General features: G+C 35.4%; 1 protein-coding gene across 1 annotated transcript in view; it reads right to left on the reverse strand.

Annotated features, from left to right (window-relative positions):
* Positions 1–7,183, reverse strand: part of IMPG1 (interphotoreceptor matrix proteoglycan 1) — a 168,621-nt gene extending 161,438 nt beyond the window's left edge. Inside the window, exon 1 of the mRNA XM_074190012.1 lies at positions 6,774–7,183. Coding sequence (XP_074046113.1) covers positions 6,774–6,840 — 67 coding nt within the window. The 5' untranslated portion in view covers positions 6,841–7,183. The remainder of the gene's footprint in view (positions 1–6,773) is intronic.
* Positions 7,184–23,163: the final 15,980 nt, after the last annotated feature.

The following is a 23,163-nucleotide window of genomic DNA, read 5'->3' on the forward strand; positions in this document are numbered from 1 at the left end:
AAGTATTTTTGTCTTGGCCTTTTAACATAGGATGTGATCTTTTACCACAAGTTCCCTTAAGGAAAAGATATATCAGTATGGCTGTTTATTTCAGGATAATGCCTATTGGTATATTTTTTAACTGCTTTAAGGGAGAGATCCATTCTTCAACTAGAATTTTTGTTCATTCTAAATATGGCCAAAGATAAAATAGAAAATTTTGTTGCACATTACTTTTTGGACACGTAGTTTTAAAATGCATTTTCAGTATATTTGTATATACTATTTTTGAGCTTTTTGTTTACAACTTATGTGGCATCTGCCAATGAATCTGTGTTATATTGGAACTCATTTTCTTATTTGGATACTGGCTTATAATTCTTAGCCTCTTATAGACCTTCTAAATTTTTTTCCTAAGTCTTTTCTGTTAAAATATCTCTAGATTTTACTTGTTCACCCCCCCCCTTGAGTTTTGTTTCTCTTAGCTGTATATCTCTGAGACCAACCTCTGTAGGATGCCAACCAGCTTTGCCAGCTGATCATTCTCTGGACCCTGCCTCAGTGAAGTCCTCACTGTAATGCATTCATCACCGAATGGACTCTGAAAGGCCCAGAAGAATCTGGGTCCTGAATAATTTTGAGGGGGGGGGGGGAATGATGCAGGGGAAAGATGAAGAGAATTGTGAATGTAACAGAAAGAAATTGGGTGGAGATGTAAATTGACTAACACCTACTCTTGAGATGTCAAATTGACTACCATGGAAAAGAAATAGAGAACTATGAATATAGTTCTGGTCAAATTGGGTAGAGATCCCCATTCTTGATGTACCATTGATTTATTGTTTAATGTAAAATTTGTATCCTGATCTCCTTAGGCTTTACCTTCTACCTAATTCCTGGTCCAGTAAGATAAAGGCAATTTACCTTTTGCCCTCTGGATGAGAGGCAAGACATAAAAACCTGGGTTGGACTTCGGCTCAGTTTTCTCTGATCTGTTGGTCCAGCCAACACTGCTTGGCTGTTCTTTTATCTCTCTCTCTCTCATTGTAACTTCTTTTAATAGATTTTTGTTTTATTTCTACCCTTCTTCTCCTGAGTCTGAATTTCTCATAGGCAGATCTGAACTCAAGTAGCTATGACCCTTGGCAAGTTACTTTATAAAATACCAGATAACCTTCAAAGACTATACATTGTGGAGCAAGTATTGGATTCCACTAATAGAAGAAACTTCCTTACATTGAGTTCCTTAGACCAGTGAAATTATAAATCTGGGGAAAATTAATAAAAAACAAAAACAACTTTTAACCTAGGTTTTAAACTGTCCAGGGAGTTTTGGGTCACAGAACGAGATAAGTCTTTCAAATAACCACAGAAGTATATAATAGTCCAGTGTCTCAGATGAGCTGGCAAAGTTTCCTAATTGTTCTATAATGATGCTGTGCTCTTGGGGTGATATTATCCTCTTTGCTGTAGAGATGAGAACTGGGAAGATGTTCTGGGGTTATTCAATTAATCAGGGGCAGTCACTATATTGAGAACCTTCCTGGGTTCCTAAGGCTTTGATCAGGCAGCAAATATAACCCAGTACCCTTTAACATTCAGCTGTGTGGCAGTACATGTTTGCTTTTGAATGAGGAAGAAGGAAATGGGTTTATTCCTAACATGAGTCTGTTATTGGATGGAAAGATAAATCTCTTCTAATAGCTGGAGCTGAGATAGATGGCAGTTCTCCAAAGTTCTATTCTAACTAGGTCTTTGGCTTGACTACTTTTTTCTTGTAAGAGTGAACAGTTTTTTAAAGCACTTTAGTCTCAGTTTCTCTGTCTGAAAGGGGGAAAAAGCCTTGGGAGGCAATAATCTAAAGAAAAGCCTCTTTCAATTTGGATATGGAAAACGTGCTCAGTACATTTTTAAGGATTCTGAAAGTATTATTAACGGCTGCAGAACATTTTGATTGCTCTGTGTATATCTGAGTATTAAGTGTCAGTAATGATTTCATTATGTTTCAGAGTGGCATTTAACTGAATGTGTCTTTTGTTTGTTCATAAACACAGTTGGCATAACAATGCCTCTAAATTAGCCCAATTAGTGGCATTTTGGGTATGGAATATGTTGATTTTTGAAGAGGAAAAGATTCAGTAATTTGTGATCCTGGCCTTTTAGTGTAATTTCTTGAACCCTTCTCTGAAGGGCAATTATGAAAGTGGGAGACTCATTCTGTTAAAGGGAAAAGCATGACAATGGGGAAGGGAGGACTCCAAGTGAATTAAGATGACTTTACAATGGACCACAGGAAGGTTTTGTCTCCTAAAGAATCACTGAATATAAAAGGGAGAATATTTGTCTGCTGAACAAAAATATATATACTTAGAAACATTTATCACTGTTGTATAGCTCTTTCATATTCTCTCTTCATTCCTTGTGACTCAAATAGGGGTACATGCAGTGGGAGTAGGATTTCAATAAATAATTATAGAGGGGCATACTGTAGAGTTAGGAGCTTGATATAGCCTTTCCACATATGAATTCTAATTTTCAGTGGGGGGTAGGGTTTGGGGAGAATACAAGAATAATTTATGGTAAGCAGGATTTTGGCAAGTGTTTTACTTTGGATGGAGAGAAAAGGCACACATGCTCCCAGTCCTAGTCTCCTTCCCTTCTCCCACAATTGCAGTAGTTTTGTCTGACTGGGTTCCCTTATGCTATTTAGGCTGAAATCAAAAATTAAAAAATTAAAATTTCTTCCTTCGGTCTGAGCAAATGGACTATAGGCATGAAAAGTAGCCCACGGTCTGGAAGATGGAAACTCAATGGAGTTTGGTGACCTCTGATTGCCCCAAATTCCTTTGACATCCCTAACCCCAATGGTAGCAATTCCTTCCTTCTCACAGCAGAAAAAGATTCAGGATGTTTCCAGAGAGATGGAGGAATAAGGGGGAGAATGATTGCAGAGTATATCCTTGGATCCTGATAAAATGATTTATAATTTTTTTACATAGTGATGGTCATTTGTAACAAGCAAAATGGATGCCATTAATTTTGGTTCCTATATTTGACTTCAGTGAATATCCTAGATATAGAATCATTGAATCTTAGTTTTTTCCCCAAGGCAATGGGGTTAAGTTACTTGCCCAAGGTCACACAGCTAGGTAATTATTAAATGTCTGAGGTTGCATTTGAACTCAGATCCTCTGGACTCCAGGGCTGGTGCTCCAACTGCTGCACCACCTAGTTGGACCCGATTCATAACTTTTGGAGATACACAGGATCTTAAACATCATCTAGTCCAACCCCTGTCATTTTACAAAAAAGGAAAACTGAGACCCAGAGAAGGGAAATCATTTGCTCAAGGTCACATAGGTAGCAAGAGGTAGGATATGAACTCAGAATTTCTGTCTCTTAATCCAGTGCTGCCCTCCCCCTCTTCCCATGAGTCATCTCTTTTAAAATTTTACTTGCCCATTAGAGTCTAATTAAGCCCCACATCTATGAAGCAGATCCTGTGCACTTAACATAATCTGAAGACTTTCAGAAGATTATTAAAATTCAGATACAGGACATATATGAAAGAGTCAGGCTGTCAGGATTGACAGAATTGGCTGCGGAAAGCAATAGGTCAGGTCGGCATAATTAACTCCTATGCTTAATATTCTGTTAGTGCCTTCACTAGAATAATGTGCAGCCACCAGGCAGTCATACCACTTGTTTCCTTCCTTCCTTCCTTCCTTCCTTCCTTCCTTCCTTCCTCTTTCTGTCTCTCAATAAGGGTTGAAAGACTTATTCAGGGTCAAACATTCTGATTCCAGGATCGGTGTTCTGTCCACTGCACCATCTAACTGCTCTGCCACTTGTTTTCTAAGAAAGGACCAAGTTTTCCTGAGTGACTCCACGTCTGCTGACACAGATTAGTCAACTGGACACATGGTTAAAGAACTTTTCATTCATCCAGCTTCCTTTGGTAATAGCCAGATTCTTCAAAGAAACCATTTTGTCTATTTGCCTCCAGGCTCTGAAATTACCTTTCAAAATGGGAAGCACAAAAAGACAGCAAAAGGGGTGGGAGGCAGAGGTAATATAACTGTATCTGTCTTAATTTATATATTTGAGAGGGATTTCTCTGCAGTTGGTTTCAGTACAAGGAAGATGACCTATACTGAGAGAAACAATGGGCAAAATTTCTTTTCTTCTTCTTTTCCATGTAATTTTATGGAATGAGAACATGTCCCAAGAGTAATGGATCAGGAGGCTGCATAATATCTTTCCATGCAAATTTCCTGACATTTCTCAGCTACTAAAATAATTACTCTGCAGTTTGTGAACTAATGATAACTCAAAGGTTTCATTTTATATTCTGACCAAACATGATATAAAAGACCCACACTTTACACAAATGCTCTCTCGTTAACTGGACTTGGAAAGGGTAGATTTGATCTTTTCCTTTCTTAGAAAGACACACCAGAATGTCATAAGCAATTAAATGAAATGATTGATGTGAGATGAAGAGGTAAGAGCAGAGTGGAGGGTGCTTGAAAAAATCAATGGCCATTAGCACTGTTATTTAGGGAATTCACTTTTTTCCTAGGGGGGGAAAGAGGCTTAGAATTATAATGAAACCATTGTTCTTTGGGAACAATGAATAGAACTCTACATTTTTTGGCAGGCTAAAAGTAATTTCATTTCAAATAAATTTTTGGAATTGTAGACTACACATTCATATGGTTTAGGAATTAGAATTAGAGTTTGATCTATCTAAATAAGGCCTTCAAAATGTTTGAATATGTGTCTGTTTAATGTTTAATAAACTTGCTTAGTAAATTTAATTTAAAAAAGATTATTTTAATGATTTGATTTCACTCTCTATCCCCATCTTCCACAATGCTTCTATGTATAGATAGATCCATAATAAACAATTAGTCACACATAGGAGTATGTTTTGGAACGAAGCATATTATACAAGTTAAATTTAGAATATAGAAGTCAGGACAGTTAATAGATCATATATGATAAAGGCATATAAATTATATTTTTTCAAGAACTAACCACATCTGATTTCTTAGTGTAAATATCAACAAATATTATATGTCAAAAATGTAATGATTAAAAAACTCAGGGGTTATGGCTTAGCAAATTATGATAAATGTATGTCATATAATATTGTGATATAAGAAATCATGAAAAATAATTCAGGAAAAATTGACTTATATGAACTGATGCAAACTAAAAAAAGGAGTATATATTATTATATTTACTATGGCTATGATAATGTAAATGAAGATAATACCAAAAAGAAATTGATCTCAAGTTAATACAATGACCAATATTGGTCTTGGAAGACAGATAAAAAAACAAATTTTATTTTTCTTAATGGGATTTGGAAGGAAGGGGAATAGGATATGGCACCTAACTGCTATGTCATTTGACTCTTCTGAAAAATTTCTTCTTTTTTTTTTCTAAAGGAAAGTTCAACTAGAGGGTGTTGTATCAGGAAATGATAGTTGCAAAAATCCCCAAAAGCACTGATAAAACTTGTTTTTTTAAAAAAAAGTAGTAAATGATCTGTTACTTTTAAAAACCAATTAGCTCATTTATTTATTGTTTGTTTATTGATTTGACTCAAACTAGCTTGCATACAGAGAGACATAGCTCATGTCATTTTTCTTATCTCTAAATAATGAAAGTTTACTATTTGCAATGAACTAATATTATTTGGAAAGAAATCTTTACTTGGTAGGCAGACTATTTTTAGTTTTACTCAAGAATTTCACATAGATTGTATCAATAACAAAATAAGAAAATGTAAGCAACAAATTTATCCAGACTTAAAAAAATAACTTTTATGTTCCCCAAGTGATGTCAAAGAGAAATTAGACATTAATGATTAAAAAGAAAGTGGTACTTAGAGGGATTTGCAGGTACTCATTAGTTAACCCATACAGGTACTGTCTGCTTTTACTTTCCCTTAGATGCTAAACAGTCTATTCTATTCTTGCTTTCAGTTTCCAGAAAGACATGCAATCATCCTAATAGATTTTAAAAATTGTTTATTTTAGATATCTTCAAAAGGTGAACTATTTATTCATAGAGACTAAGGAAAAAAATAGCATGCTGCAATAGGTATTTGCTACTATACATACTTTCTTTTTCCATATTGTTACTCATTACTAAATGATTTTCCTTTGTTAGCTATTTGCAGATTAGTTCTAAGAGTTGTATTTTGCTGCTAAGTCCTAAGAATTTGTGTTCAGCACATACTTAAAAATGCTTCTGAGCAAATCTTGGTTGCAGTCATAGGAGACCTCCTCTCCTTCCACCACCCCCCCTTTTTTTTTAATAAAAAAGGAATTTTAAACAGAAATCTTCCATTTCAGTTGATTTGATTAGGTGAAGCTTGTGATGCCTGTTCATGAGCAATTTTAAATGACATAAATTGTATTTTTAGATTTCACATTTGGAGTTTTTACAAGGAAACTAAGAAGGATCTATTTCAGGGAAATCACAGTGCTACTGCTACTTGTCATGTAGACCTGAAATGTATCCTATATCTTATGATAAGAATTGTCTACAGTAAAACCAGATAGTGCAAGATTTTTTGACTTAATTCTCCTTTTCAACCAGTACAAACTCATTTATGACTTTTCCTACCTTGAATGTTTGTATCTGTTGAAGCATTTTACAAACAAGTAATTAGAGTGTGTGCATACAAAAACTCACATTCACACACACACACACACACACACACACACACACACAAACACACACACACATACATCCCAATCATTTAAATTAGAACTTACCTTGGGATCCTTGAACTTGAAGAGCAAGTCCCAAAATACAAAATATCAGTCCAATTTCAAAATGCATTCTGGTTATTGATCATGGGCTTCTTGTTATGACAGTCAATTTAAAAAAAGTTTCTTTTCTTCCTGTCTCAGATGTTATTTTAAAAGCAAAAGAATAATTGAAATGGTCAACAGAAGTCTTTCTTCTTTTTAAAAATTCTTTCCATTATGAAGCTTATTGATCGATACACTTATTTATGCTGGAGTTCTGGGGAGGAATCAGTGTAACTGATGAAGTACAGATTGTATTCCACCAATCTTCTAGGTTTGCCCGTCTTTCACAAGGGACCAAATGGGGGTGCTAGTTTCTGGGAAAAAGCTGTCAGTTTCTGTTTCTGGAATAATCTGATCATCCTCTACTCAGACAATCCCTTCTTAAGGGTCAGTGGAAGAACTGTCATCCTATTAACCTTCTGGAGTAGCATCTGTCAGCCTCAGTTTCAGGACTCCTGTACACTATTATAAATAAGCCACTGGAATCCAGTAAAAGTGTCCATTCACAGAACTTAGAAACAAAACAAAACTGTTCACTCATCTACTGGCACACAGAGACCTTGTCAGATGCCAAGGAAGGTTGACATTTCGGGGTAAGATGTTTCCAAAATGATACAAACAGACAATAATCCATTGGAAGATGATAATTACTTCCTTGAAAATACTGCTTCTTTTGCATGTATTGGTCTGGAAACCTTCTCTGACCTACATCAAATGTCAATTCCTATGCCCTCCTTTTAATTAAGCATTGTTGAGAAGTGAATTTTAGTTAAATTTTTAGAAAAGGTCATTGTTCAACTTATAGTCACCAATCTGGAGAGTTTTTTTAAAACCTGAAAAATCGTATAACAGGAAGAGTAATTAGCTGGAATAGATCAAGGCATAATTGTAGATAGGTACAATGAAATAAGAGGCTCTTCACCTTAACTTTATCACATAATAATTCTACTATATTAGTATTTCTTGGGTAGAGAATCATAAGAGTCAGAGCTGAATAAACCTAGGAATCAGTTTTTCCAACTACAGTATTTTACAGATGACAAAGCCTAGATCCAGAGAAGTAATGTGATTTGTTCAAAGGAACAAACTTATTAAAACAGAATGATAAAAAATGAAGGGATTTGAATACAGGTCCTTTGATTCTAAATCTAGTACTATTGTCAAGGTGCCACGAGCTTGCACATGAGTTCACAATGTTTTTCTAGGATGAATTATCATTAGCATTGCATTTACCTAAAATTCACATTATTGGGAAATAAGACAGAGAGAGAGGCAGGAAAAGGCATGGAAGCAGGAGATAGGAATGTTGAGTTACAAATAACTATCAGTCCAGTTTGTCTGGACTTATAATATTGAGTTGTTGTTTGTTCTCCATTTTTGAAGAGAATCAATGACATCATGGGGACATCTAGACATGTGAGTGATTTGGATATGAGTTGTAATGTAATATGATATAAACATTGTACAAAGTCATCAGACTCACTCTCTCTCTTCCAAAGTCATTAAAGTTCAGTAACAAAACTAAAGTCAGGACAATTGGTGATGGTCCTAGGATACAGTGGATGACCTTAACATCTTCATTGATTGACCAAACTCTAAGTACCCCACAGCACCCACTTCAGTGACTTTCATTACTTTTGGAACGAATTGTTTTTGTTTATCAGTTCTGTCTGGGAAAGTCTTCACATTCTTAAAGTAATCATTACCCTACCTCACCCTAATAAGTCAGAAGCCTTTTGGTTATCTTCAACCTAGTTTAGCCCATCTGCCAAGACAGTTTCACTGGGAATACTATAACTTTGTGGAGAAACAGATAATACCAAAGGTGAATATACAGCCCTGAAGGTTGAGGAATCAGCAAGCTCTTGTGCCAGAGGTGATATTTTTTCCTGAATATCCTGTAATTTTGAGTTTATGAACAAGAATAATAAAAAATTAGCATAGAAAGGGATGGAAAAACCAGATTTTTGGGGAGTAGATATTGTATACCAGGTAAAACACTTTATATTTTTCCTCTAATCTAATGCTATGTTTTCTAGGTAGTGTAATCCTGGAATCCTGTCCAAGAACTGAGATGGGAGATTTCTTGAGTGGCACTAACCTTAGGGGAAGTCTCAAGAGTAATCACAGATCCAAGAGTTTGATTATTTGACCTTCTAGGAGAGAAAAGTTCCTAAGAAGCATACCTCTTGGGAAAAATAAGAAGAATGTTTATATTAATCCTGAAGCTGGAGAACAGTAAAAGTCTAAAATCATGAGACAAGAGAGCAGATGACCTGTATTTTTTCCCCCTTTAATAATTGTGATTTATTCAAAAGTGAGGTCTGATGGAAATGGATTTGTTTGTCCAAAAGTCCTAAAGTGTTTGTTCATTGACTTCCACATTAAGTCCAATCTAAGGTTAGTGAGCCAAGTATCATTTTTTTAAAGTACCTTGTATCCTGGGATGCCTGAGTAGTCAGTCTTATCTGTTTAAGCAGTTCTATATTTTAGGCATTGTACTAAGTGCTGGGAATACAAAGAAAGACAAATAACAGTACCTGCTCTCAAAGACTTTACAATCTAATAAGGAATAACATGGAAATAGATATGTACAAAACAAGGTATAGGATAAATTGAAGATAGTCAACAGAGAGAAGTCATTGTCACTTAGGAGGATTGCTAAAGGCTTCTTGCAAAAGATGGGATTTTAACTGATTTTGAAGCAAGGCAAGACAGGAGGTAGAGATGAGAAGGGAGATCATTCAAGGTTTGGAGGACAATGTGTGAGGAACAGTAAGGGGCAAGTGACATTAAATTATAGAGTACATTGTAGAGTGAAAGCCTAGAAGACTAGAAAGTTGGATGGCTGTTTCTTATAGAGGGCTTTATAGACTTAATAGAGGATTTTTGATTCTAGAAGCAATATGGAGCTACTGGAGTTTATTGAAGTGAGGGTGGGAAGTCCATCTATTTTTCACATTTTTACAGCAAATTCTGTGAGGGGTGTGTGTGTGTGTGTGTGCGTGTGCATGTGTGTGTATGTGTGTGTGTGTTTGTGAAAGAAAAGGAGAGTCCAATTTGACCACACATTAATATTTCAAAAGTCAAAAGATCCTTATTTTAAAGACTCTAGTTCTTTTGGAGCATTACTTAGAAGCAGAGTCCTTAAAGTCCTGTATTTATTCACATTGTTCTCTTTTTTTTAGCTAAAAATAGACTTTCCTATTATAATTAATAATAGTCATGTTTTTAATATTTCTATTTCTAAAGAAATAAAAAGTGATATTCAACCCAAATTCCCCAGAAACCTGATAACAACACATCACATTTAAAAGAATTCTAGCACTTTGAACTTCAACTTTGCTATTTCAAAGTTCTGAAAAAAAATTTCATTATACTGAACTTTCCAGAGAAGTGGTTTAATTACCAGTTCCTCCATTCTCATTTTTCTGTCCACATACAGAGATATTAAATATTGTATGTGCTTGAGGTTATGTAGCAGGCAGTATTTTATATATATTACATGTAATACAGTAAATTTTCATCTTTAAGGAGATATGATAGAAACATACTTTATGAGAAATTAACTTCTTCTTTCCCTGGAGAGAAAATAAATAATTTTTTAAATGAATGAAAATTACTTTACAACATTGTCCTTCTTAATGAAATATGTTACACATAGGGTAATGTGACAGCCTTTGCATAAAACAATCAACCAGCCAAATAAATTACAACAGTTAGCTGATTTTTAAGCTATTTTTCATGCTATAGCAGAACTTTAGTGTATTTTTTCTGACCACTAACCTTGATAAACACCTCTAGAACAAGAATGATATATACATCCATTATAGCTAAATTAATGCTTTTAGGGACCAACAATAACTCTATTAAGTGCTTTTGTGTTTAATTGCAACTCACTGTTAATTCAGAAGTGTTTCTTTTAGCTGGTTGTCAATTAAGTATAGAATCTTAAAGAAGTAAGATCTTCCTGTTTTTTTCTCCAATCTGGAAAATTTCTATAATGCATTAACAATGTACAAGTAAGACATGGATAGGATAGTGATTTTTTGATGCTGTAGCCATAATGATTACCATACATAAACATTCTATTCTCACACACCCTATCTGGCATCATTAACAGAGGGAATCTTTTTTTCTAAATTTTTATTTTCTTAAATATTTTATTTGTTTTCCAATTAAATACAATAGTAGTTTCTACCTATCATTTTTGTAAGGTTTGAATTTTACACTCCCCCCCCCCACTCTTCCTTCCTTCCCTCCCCCACAGAAGGCAATCTGATAATCTTTACATTATTTCCATGCTATGCATTGATCAAAATTGAATGTGTTGAGAGAGGAAAAAAACATACCCTTGAATAAGAGACAAAATATCAGAGATAGGAAAATTATGTAGTACACATGGCAACTTAAAAAAAAAATTGAAGGCAATAATCTTTGGTCTTTGTTTAAACTTCACAGTTCTTTCTCTGGATACAGATGGTATTCTCTGTTCCTGATTATTGCACTGGTGGAATGAGCAAGTCCATTAAAGTTGATCATCACCCACATGGGGCTGTTAGGGTGTACAGTATTCTTCTGGTTCTGCTCATCTTACTCAGCATCAATTCACGCAAGTCTTTCCAGGCTTTTCCGAAATCCCATCCCTCCTGATTTCCAATAGAACAGTAGTTTTCCATAATATACATATACTACAATTTGTTTAGCCATTCTCCAATTGATGGACATCCCCTTGATTTCCAATTCTTTGCCACCACAAACAGAACTGCTTTGAATATTTTAGTCCAAGTGGAAGCTTTTTTTTGAAATAGACTTTTAAGAAAATACTAAAATTTTCTTTATGTCAGAAAAAGAAATAAATACAATAAGACTAAAGAGTTGGTATAAATGTTTCTTTGTGAAAAAATTAAATTCAACAAACATTGGAGTTTTATATAGGGACGTATCATAGGTGCTGAAATGTGACTAAATGACTTCCCACTTACATTTTCAAGTGATGACCTTATTACCTATAAGTAGGATATTTAAATGGATGTAATATGAGATTCTATTTCTCTCTGGAGCAGCTTGTTTATTTCTTTAGCAGAGGAGCAGAGAGTATAGTAGTCTCCAAATTATCAACTTTAAGAGGCATTTTTGGTTCAAAAATGTCCAACACCTCTAAAGAGTCTTTCTAACTTGAAATGTTGAACCACCCCAAGAGGATAAATTTGTTCCTTCTGTTAATATTTTAACTCAATTCAAGCCTTGGTGAAAATTCATGTCAATTCGACTCAGTAACTTTCTACTAAATTCAAGGCACTAGGTTTACAGGAAAGTAGTATAAATTTTAGTTTGACAGATCTAAAAAGCACACCTGGAGGAGGTGTTATTTAAGTATGATCTTGACGAATACTAAATGAAGGAGATCTGCATCTTAAGACAAGGAGGGTATGACAGATACAGATAGCAAAAGGAACAAAAGTATGAAAATTAGAAAGGTGGCAAGTTGATTGTTTTGGCTGAAGCCTAGGGCAGGTGATGTCCTATCTACCACCATTAACAGAAACAAAATGCCTATGGTCATATCTCCTGTGGCCTTGGCTAAGATTCTTCATTATTAACCGAGGTATCACCCAAAGTAGCAATGTACAGTATTTCAGACAGTTCATATGGCATAACTACTTACACTTGATAAGTAGAGAGAAAAACAATTGAAGGAGGAAGAGTGACAGTAATACTTAAAGCTCACTTTCTTGATCTTTATCCTTTCTACTATCAGCAGACAGTTATAGGATTGCACATAAAAGTTGTCTGCAAGGAGAACTAGGCAAAGAGTAGCAGGTGGAATCTGACAAAAGCTGGCTGAAATCACATCTACAGCAAGATAGAAGCAGAAAATGGACATTTTAATGCAGATGGGCATGATAACAACTGCGAGAGAAGAGACTAAACCAATGTCCTCATCCGTCCTCATTATGTTCCAAAGTTCTTCCAAATGGGAGGACTGAGATGACAACAAAGAATCTTAATTTTGGAGATTCAGAAGGTCAGCTTTAGCTCTATAGAATTTGCTCTAGTTTTTGGCCTTTGATTTCTCACTCAGAATCAACCCAACTCCCACAAATGTCAATAGGAATCAAAGTGGAAATTAAATGACTTGGGCCTTTCCCTTTTTTGACACAAATGACTGTAAATAGAATAATAGGAGAGCTAATTGACAGCTGACAAGGGAGGCAGCTAAGTGGTGCTGTAGGTGGAGTGCTAGAGTCCTGAAGAACTGATACTACCTCATACATTTGTAGGCTGTGTGATCCTGGACAAAGTATTTAATCTTTGTCTACCTCAGTGTCCTCATTTGTGAAATGGGGATAATAATAGCACCTAACTAACTGGGTTATTGTGAGGATCCAATAAGATTACATAAACACTTTGCAAACTTTAAAGTACTGAATATTATTAACTAATAATAGTTATTGTTAGAATAATATGGATAATAATAAAGAGTGCCAATTTTTCCTTCCTCTATACACTGCTGTAGTCAGGCAACATTTGAATATTATAATCAGTTTTGGAAAATACAGATTAATAAACTAGAGTTTCTAGTGAAGGGCAACCAGGATGGTGAATGACCTCATGATTGTGCCATATAAGTATCAGGATGAAGGAACTAGGGATGTTTGGTCTGAGGAAGAGAAGATTTGGGAGAATGTGATGGTTATCTTTAAATATTTTAAATATTATTATTTGGAAGGTAAATTAGATTTGTTCTCTTTGGCCCTAGAGAACAGGACAGGCAGAAATAAATGGAAGTTTCCAAGAAGCCAATTTAAAACCTACATAAGGAAAAACTTCCTAATAGCTAAACAAAAGTAGAATAAACTGCTTCATTATGCTGGGTGTCTCCTCACTCAGGTCTTTGAGGACCACTTACTGAATATGTGGTCTTTTGTGGTTATAGTTTAGACTAGCTAGCATTTAAAGACTCTTTCAACTATAAAATTCTATGGCTCACCCAAGGTCACAAATAGAATGTCACAGGTCTCCTTATTCTGTATCTAACTTTTTGGGGACTGTATGAGTCATCCTTTCTTCTCTCTTTACATAAGACAAAGGTTCCATAAGCCATAATAATAGACCATAAGGTACACTTTTTACTTCTATTATCTCATATTTAGCACCAGGACAATAACACAAATTAAAATGCTAAGTGCAATGAAGTACCTTCATTGATTCAGATTTTGGGAACCTTTTTTAATTTTGGATAAAATTATTCTGGGTGAGGTGAATGTTGCAGAAATTTTAGTCTCCACAGAAATGGTCCATGATATCATTAACTGAAGAAGAGACTCTGATACCTTCCTAGCATGGGTGAATCAGGATCAGGGTCTAAGCCTTACTGAGGGAAGATTCATATATCTGGGTTAGCATGGCCAGTTTATGCTTTTCTAAGTTCTGTGCCATTTGGAGAGATCATAAGGAATTGTAATGTAGAGGGAATTCATATCCTGGGAAGCCATTTCTATGCCTTAATAAAGTAAAGATCATTATCATAATGGAAGTTCTTTGAGAGCAGAAATCATTTAATTTCTTCTCTGAGGGAAACAAGTTATATAATTTCCTGCAGGATCTCTGAATTATTTGGGATGTTGTTTAATTTCTTTTCTCCTGAACTGAGTTTTTTTTAAATAAAGATTTACTCTGTTATTAAAGATAGTTAATGATATTTCTATGTTACCTTTAGATTATGAGCTGTGGGAGAATAAAACCAAAGAGATATTCTGCTGTGTTCTCTGGAACTCTCTTAACACTGCTACATAGTCTAGATGGCCCCTGATCTCATGATCCAATGATTGTGGTCCTAGAAGATAAACATTAAACATTAAACCATAAAGTTGACTGATGTGTGCTGGCTTTTGTTACATGCTTTTGTTACAAAACATTTGGCAATATATATACTTACAGTTTCCGACTTCTACCTCCAGATGGCAGTTGCATGTAAGATTCTTACATTTGCATTCCAAACACTTAAAGTGCCTAGAAGAACAAAGAGAGAATTTAATAAAAGTTTACTGATTGATTAATCATCATTAATAACACTTGGATCTGTGTCTAAAACAATGTAGTGGAAGTTCCAGCTTCTGTTTCTTTGCATTTTGCCAGCTACCTCATTTGGCTCTGCCTTATCATCACCCATTTCCCATTCTTTCCATCATCTGTGTCAATAATGCAAATTTGACATTAAGGAAATACCTTCTATGGGGCAGATTACTGACTTCTCTGGCTTCAGGTACTAGCTAAAATTCCATCTTCTGCAAGAAGCCTTTCTGGGTCTCCCTTCTTTTTTGATGATTACTTCCAATTTATTGTTTATTGTTTATATAACTTGTTTATGCTTTAGTTGTTTACATGTTGTTCTTCCATTAGACTGTGAGCTTCTGAATCCCCAAGAATAAGTATGCCACCTCCCCATCGGTATGGCTACTCTGATAATAACTGCTATGAATGATGACTTCTCTGAATACTGTAGCTCATGAGCCTACAACAGTTTACTTCCCATTTATCAATCAGGAGATTAAATTATATCTTTTTTAAAACAAAGGCATTACTTAAATATGATATCAGAATAGTACTTTGTTCCCAAAACCCAAGGTACACTCTTCCACAAAGACCCACAACATTCAGAGTATGGAGAATAGGCACAAACTTGAAGTTCAACAGTAGTGACACTTTATGTAGGAAATGTATGTGACTAAGGCAACTCAAAATTCCCCAAAAGCAGAACTTAAAGGTCTTTTCTCTCTGGAAACATTCATGAAATTCACTTTAAGGGACAGAATCAGTAAAGGTGATGGATGACTTGCTTTGCTGCTAGGCTGGGTTGGATCCCCATAGAGCATGTTGTGTTTTAACTAGATTAGTGATTCAGTCATGCTTCTTGTCAAGGCACAACCAGCTGAACAGGTCAGGACCCATAGCTGCCGAACTATTCAGAGACTACAGTATTTCTGTGGACATTTTATGCTGAACAGATTGAAAGTTCCCCTTCAAGAATGATCTGGGCAGGTTGGTTGATGGCTGGACTGACTTTTTACAGGGTAAAATTACTTGGATTTACTTTGCAGTTCTGCATAACTTCTAGCCTCAGATGTAACTAGGTTTTGCTCTACTCTTTCAGCTGAGGTTTCATAATACTTTTTTTTTTAAGATAGAGAATTACTGTATCCTTTCAGAAAGGTCAGAGACCATTAGTTTAGCACTGAAAGAAATCTGAAAAGATTTATCTCCTTCAGGACTTTGGTTCTGAGATTATTACCTATAGTGAAATTCTAACCTGTATGATAACTCTCTAGTTACATTTCTCAGTTTCCTGTTTGTCAGTATATGGCTAAGACTAAAGCTTGTGAGGCAAGCTGTGAGGCAAAAGATGGCCTTCACAAAAGAATCAATCTCATTGTCTCAGACAAATGGAGACATGTATCCCATGACCAGTTGTCTTAAAGCAGGTCTTACTACTGGACTCTCAATGGCTTTGGCAAAGAGAGTGGTGTTGTTAACTTTACATATCTTACTTAAATTCAGTTCTCTTGCAAGTCAAGATAGGACCCTCCAGATATTGTTAGCAAGCATTTGCACTTGAAAGGACTTTATTTTCAATTTACTCACAGTCTCTGTCTTTATCCCATATGACCTTCAACTTATTTAAAATTCATCTAAGGAATACTAGTATATGGAAATTCTATATTTGCATTCCTAGAAAACTAGAGAAACCTGAATTGGGATTTATCTTGTCTAAAGATCTAATTAAGGATGATGACCACTAATGAAAACTGGTGTCTATCTAGACTATTTCGACTTTTATCTGGGAATACATTTCTATGGCCCCACTATTTCTAAAATAAATCACTCCTGTAGGAGAAGATAGTAACTTATTCTCCACTTTGACATTTTGCGGATAGTTCTGATCACATTCTATTGCTCAGGACACACAACTGCCACCTAGAGGCAGAACTGTGAAACCATAAGCACATATCACTAACTGTTTAAATAGACCAATGGAACAAAACCCAGCCCATTCCCACTACCTTATGATATGGTTTTTAGAATCACATTGATTGGATCATAAAATTAGCAGCCCACTACAGTGTAGCAAAGTGTTAGGAGAGTTACAAAGAACATGAAAGACCAGGTCCTTGGTTTTGTCCTTCTACAACTTATCTAAGGTAAGAGAAGACACAGATATCATTCACTGCCATTGACTAATCTAAGTGAAAAATAGCCATTCTGAGGAAAAAGAGATTAAATATCTTCCCAAATAATGCAGAAATACTTCAGGGAATTTTATAATTTTTCCTCTCAGATGCTCTTAAAATTGCATAATGATTTATGGATATTACAAACAAATGAATAGCAGTTTGGAGAACTGGATAGGTTGCTGTTAGATCTGAAGTCTGGAGAAATCTCATTTAAAATTCTACTGAGTCTTGTTAACTCTATGAGAAAAGACCAGTCACTCAACCCTTCTGAGCCACAGTTTCCTTATTCAAATAAGATAACATGAAAAGTTTAACTTGCTATATAAGTAATGTTTTATGTCAGGCTAGGGAAAGAAGTGTGGGGAGGAACCAGGACTGTACCTATGATTTTATTGCTATAGAGAATTTGAAGAGAGGAAATTTGCTCTATTAAGACAACTGAGTGTCTGCTCTACAATTTATGGAGTTGTCTGGGAGCAATCAGAAGTTATGGGACTTGTCAGTATGTCAGGACTTGCAAACAGATGTTTCTCTACAGTAATCATAAAAGACATTAACTTCTGGGATAAGAATTCACAATTTGACAAAAATTGTGGAAAACTAGAAAATAGTATGGTTAAAAACTGGGCATAGAACCACATCTCACATCCTATATCAAAATAAGATCAAAATAGGTACATGATTTAGTCTTAAAGTGCAATATCATAGACCAATTAACAGGCCAAGGAATCTTTTTCTGTTAGATCTATGGAAAGGGTAGAAATTTATGACCAAGTAAGAAATAGAGTACATTATGAATTACAAAATAGATGATTTTGACTACATTAAATTAAAAAAGTTTTTGCACTATTAAAACCAATGCTGCCAAAATTAAAAAGAGAACAGAATTCTGGGAAACAATTTTCACAGCTAGGTGATCTGATAAAATTTCATTTCTAAAATATATAGAAAATTGCATCAAATTTATAAGATAATAAGTCATTTCCCCAATTAATAAATGGTCAAATTATATGAATAGACAGTTTAGTTTTCAAATGAAGAAATTAAAGCAAAATTTAATCATATGAAAAAATAGAGAAATGCAAATTAAAACAACTATGAGGTCCTACCTCACACCTATCAGATTGATTAGGATGACAAAAAAAGGAAAATGATCAACATTGGAAAGGTTGTGGGAGGACTGGGATATTAATTCATTGCTGAAAGAGCTGTGAATGGATCCAACCATTCTGGAAAGTAATAAGGAACTATGCCCAAGGCACAATAAAACTGATCATCCCCTTTGATCCTGCAATATGAATATTAGGTCTATATCCAGATGAAATCACAAAACATGGGAAAAGTCCACATGTTCCAAAATATTCATAGCAACTCATATAAATGTTATGGAGTACTACTGTTCTATAAGAAACCATGAATGGTTGGACTCTAGAAAAGCATGGAACAGATTACAGGAGCTTATGCTGAGTGAAAGGAGCAGAACTAAGAGAACATTGTACAGATTAACAACAACATTCTGAGTTGATCAACTGATGGATGTAGCTCCTCTCAGTAGTTCAGAGAACCAGGACAATCCTAGGAGACCAAGGAAGAAAACCAAAACCAAAACAAAACAAAAAAATGCTATAGAATCTGAATGAACACTACATCCACTTTTTAAAAAATTTCTCTTATGTGTTTCTTTCCCCATCTCATGGTTTTCTTTATTTTCTCTTAATCCTAGTTTCTCATCCCCAAAATGTCTAATCTGTAAACATGTTAAACACAAATGTGTATGTACAATATTCACCCAATTGTTCCCTGCTGAGGAGAGGGGAGTGGGAAGGGAGGGTGGAAGGAAATTATATAACTTAAAGATAAGCATATGCATGTGGATCAATGTTGAATACTTTCATGACAAGTAATTGGAAAAATAAAATATCAATAAAAAAGAAACCAGATATGTTTTAGCTGGTATTAGAATTGACAACAAATAAATAAATGTGTGTATAATCTAAAGTTAATCTAAATTAATTCCATATATATGATATACATGTATATATGTATGTGTATGTATATATGTGAATGTGTCTGTCTATATCCATCCATCTATCTATCTATGCATCCATTCATCTTTCTCTCTCTCTCTCTTATGCACATTTACTGAGAATAGGTTCAACTTTAGGTTTGAAAAATAATTCATAACAATTGAAATTCCTATAGAGTTTTATGACTTACAAAGCACTTTCCTAACAACCATCCTATCAATGACCTGCTTACTCATACTCTGACCCTCTGGCTTTGGGTCAGCTTACTCAAGGATAAGTTTGTTCCTCTGCAGAGATTCTGATAGAGACTGCACACTGTTCCATTTAGATATAAAACATCTGTCAGGAATCATTCATCACTGTCTCCATATGCTGGAATCATTCTCATTCCTCCAGGGTTTCCTCCTGGGCCATGGTAATGTACAGCTTATCACTTCTTGCAAACAGCATCCCTCACACTATGTTGGGGTCTTGGCAACATCTCTGAATTACTTTTTACATGGCTCCCTTTGTAAGGCATAGGAATACATCTCCAAACTGAATCCCAGGGTAGTCTGTATTTCCCTAAGCTCAACATACAAACCAGCTCATACAAACACAGACATACATACATACACACAGAAATAAATACACAAATATTTAGGAGGCTGAACTCAAAAAAAAGGTGATAATAATCATAACTCATTAAGATAGTGGTTCAAATAGTAGCTATGGGTTTTTGAATTTATATATTTCTCTTTTGCTCTAGAGGCATTCATTCTTTTCACCAGCATTTATTAAGCCTCTCCACCTATCCCCATACTCCAGGCATGAATCAATCAATCAATAAACTTTTATTAAGCACCTAGAATGCAACTGGCACTATGTTAAGTGTCTGGGAAAAGAAAAAGAAAGAAATGACAGTTCCACACTAAGATTTAGGGACTAAAACAAGAGCAAAGGAAAAGATATGATTGATATACTGGTCGAAATACAGGAATAAGGAAGTGAGGTTGTTTGTCCAGTGGCACAAATCCATTAAAACAAGAGAATGACCTTTTTTTTTTTAGGTTTTTGTAAGGCAATGGGGTTAAGTGGCTTGCCCAAGGTCACACAGTTAGATAATTATGAAGTGTCTGAGGGTGAATTTGAACTCAGGTTCCTGGCCCCATGGTTGGCACTCTATCCACTGCACCACCCAGCTGCCCCTACTTTTGGTTCTTTTAAAGGAAATCATGATGGCATTTTACCTCCTTCCTTGCAGCAAACCTTCTATGATTTGTGATTTTGTCATTATAAGTTTCTCAACCATTCAATGCCTAGAGATGGACTTTGAGAGTTTCTGTGACCAAAAAGTTTGTCCATCTGTGACCAACCCATCCTAGTACTAAGTTTCTCCATGCATAGTTAGACTAATCCAAGCAGAGATGACTCACAGGTTGTGAAAGGACGTGATCTTGAAACCTTACAAACTTGGCAACATCTGCTGGAGTTTGTGAGTGACTAAGATGTCTTTCAGGGCCCCAAGGTCAAATCCACATGAAGAATTCTCACAGCAAGAACTTAGAGGAGAAAAAGGGATGAAGATGATAGTTCACCTTTATATAGCACCTTATGTATAGGTATGGCATGCTTTCACTTACATTATTTTTATGTCATTTGATCCTTACAATAATCCTGTGAAGTAATTATGGAGAGGGGACAAGATCTGTCAAGTCATTAGTTTAAGTATTTAAACTCCTTCTACCACTGCAGAAGTTTTCTGCAACTTTTAGTCTTACTTAACTCTTAGCAAAGTGCCTGGCATATGGTAGGTGCTTAATACATGCTTGATGACTTGATTTACCTAGGTGCCAAGAGTGTGGAGAGGTTACATGAAATGGTCATAGTTATTATTTCTCTGAGGTGGGACTTGAATCCAGATCCCCTTGGCAACTTAGTGGAGAGAGCACTGAACTCTGAAGTCAGAAAGACTTGAGGTCAAAACCAACTACAAGCACTTAATAGTTGTATGACTCTGGGCAAGTCACTTAACTGTCTGTCTCAGTTTCCTAAATTGTAAAATGTATTTTAAATACTAATAGTATTTAACTCTAAGGGTTGTTGTGAGGATCAAATAATATAACATTTGAAAAGCATTTAGCAAAGTTCCTGATATATGTATGAATGCTTATTGACTTCCCTTTTCCTTTTCTTCTCATTCTTACCCCTTCCCTTTTAGGGCATCTCTATCTACTATATGATGTCTCAAGTGATACAAATAGTAGGAGTAAATATTATCCCTATATGAGCAGAGAGTTTCAGAAAAAGTAAGTGGTTCAATATTAAAGAAGACCTACATGCTAATCATGAGTGAAATGAAGACTTGAAACTATTTCTTCTGACATAAGTCATACATTCCATTTACTCTTTGTACAATGCTCTTGTCACATCACCATTCCATTTCATGTTTGTGCTCTCTTTCCATAATGTAACTAAGACAAGGAGAGAAACTTGAGCTCTAATCATCAAAAACATGAAATAAGACCACAAAAGATTACAGAATTTAGAAGATGGAAGAGACTTTAATGGTCATTCTTCACTGACCCATACCTAAAAAGGATCCTCTACAACATTCTTAACAAGACCCCTAGAGCAGCCTTACTTAGGCTTTGCTTAAAGACTTCAAGTGAGTGGGAACTCAATACCTCTTGAAGAAGACAATTCCATTTTTGGAGCATTCTAATTGTTAGGAAGTTGAGAAATCAGAGTCTTTCCTATTTGCACTTTCTATCCATTACTTTTAATACTGCCCTTCTGGTTCACACAGAACAGTTCGTGTTACTCTTTAACAGCCCTTTAGATACTTGAAGATAGCTCTCTATTTCTTTCCTTCTCTTTGTTTCTTTGTTTCCTTCCTTCCTTCCTTCCTTCCTTCCTTCCTTCCTTCCTTCCTTCCTTCCTTCCTTCCTCCCTCCTACCTTCCTCCCTTCCTCCCTCCTTCCTTCCTTCCTTCCTTCCTTCCTTCCTTCCTTTCTTTCTTTCTTTCTTTCTTTCTTCCTTCCTTCCTTCCTTCCTTCCATCCTTTGTCCTTTACTTCCTTCCTTTCTTGAACCTTTCTCCATCCCTCCTTCCTTTCTCACTTACATCTTTCCTTCTTGCTTTCCTTCCTTCATTCTTTTTCTTATTAACAATGAAGGAAATGTCATTTGGATGTTCAATACTTTGCCTAGTATTACATAGGTTACAAGAAAGCTCACATCTGCAAGTCTTGACTTCACTTCCATCATAGGTAAAATAAGGTTAGAATAAATTGGCCCCTTTGATTCTAAATTGATGATCCTATGATATACCAGCATAATGTTCCTGACCATTAAAGTCTTCACACCATTCTATGGAATAGGACATGAAAGAGTGTCAGGATTGTCCAATGCTTAGAGATCTGACATTGGAATGAGGAAAACATGGTTTGATTCCAGTCTTTGACAGTGTCTCTGATCCTTGATGTATGACTCAGGGCAAGTCATTTAACCTCTTAATGACAAAGGCAACCCCCACAGTTGTTGAACAGTTGACAATCTGTAATGGGGGGGCGCTTTTCTCACTGTAAGATCATTATGCCAATGAATTCACAAAAGATTTGGGCTTTAATATTTATGGAAATAGGCAAGTAAAGAATTGTTGTGTGCATTGTATAGATGAATACTCAGAAAGACTATAAATGACTTGACCAAGTTCACATGCTAGTAATTGAAAGAACCAGGACTTAAACCCATATTTTTGTTTAAATTTACTGCTCTTTTCACTACCTTATATCACCTCCCTGGACTTGATATAAATTATGGCTTTACTGTAATTCTTTAGCCCCTGAAACTGCACTGAAACTCTGTACTTTCTGTGACATTAGCAAGAAATGGATGGACCATTAAATGTAACTGCTACAGGACCAAGCTGAATCTGGGGCAAACAAAAGGTTTCAAAATAAACTTGATACCAATGTAGATGACATTTAATTTTCTCCAAAACCCTTATGGGAGCCACAGACATCTTCAGGAACAAATGAATATTTAGTCTGCTATGCCAGGGTCTCTTTGTTTCCCACTCAGGCTGATGTTTCATTAGCAAGAAGCT

Source organism: Macrotis lagotis, chromosome 5 (assembly GCF_037893015.1).
Source record: "Macrotis lagotis isolate mMagLag1 chromosome 5, bilby.v1.9.chrom.fasta, whole genome shotgun sequence".
Classification (NCBI taxonomy): domain Eukaryota; kingdom Metazoa; phylum Chordata; class Mammalia; order Peramelemorphia; family Peramelidae; genus Macrotis; species Macrotis lagotis.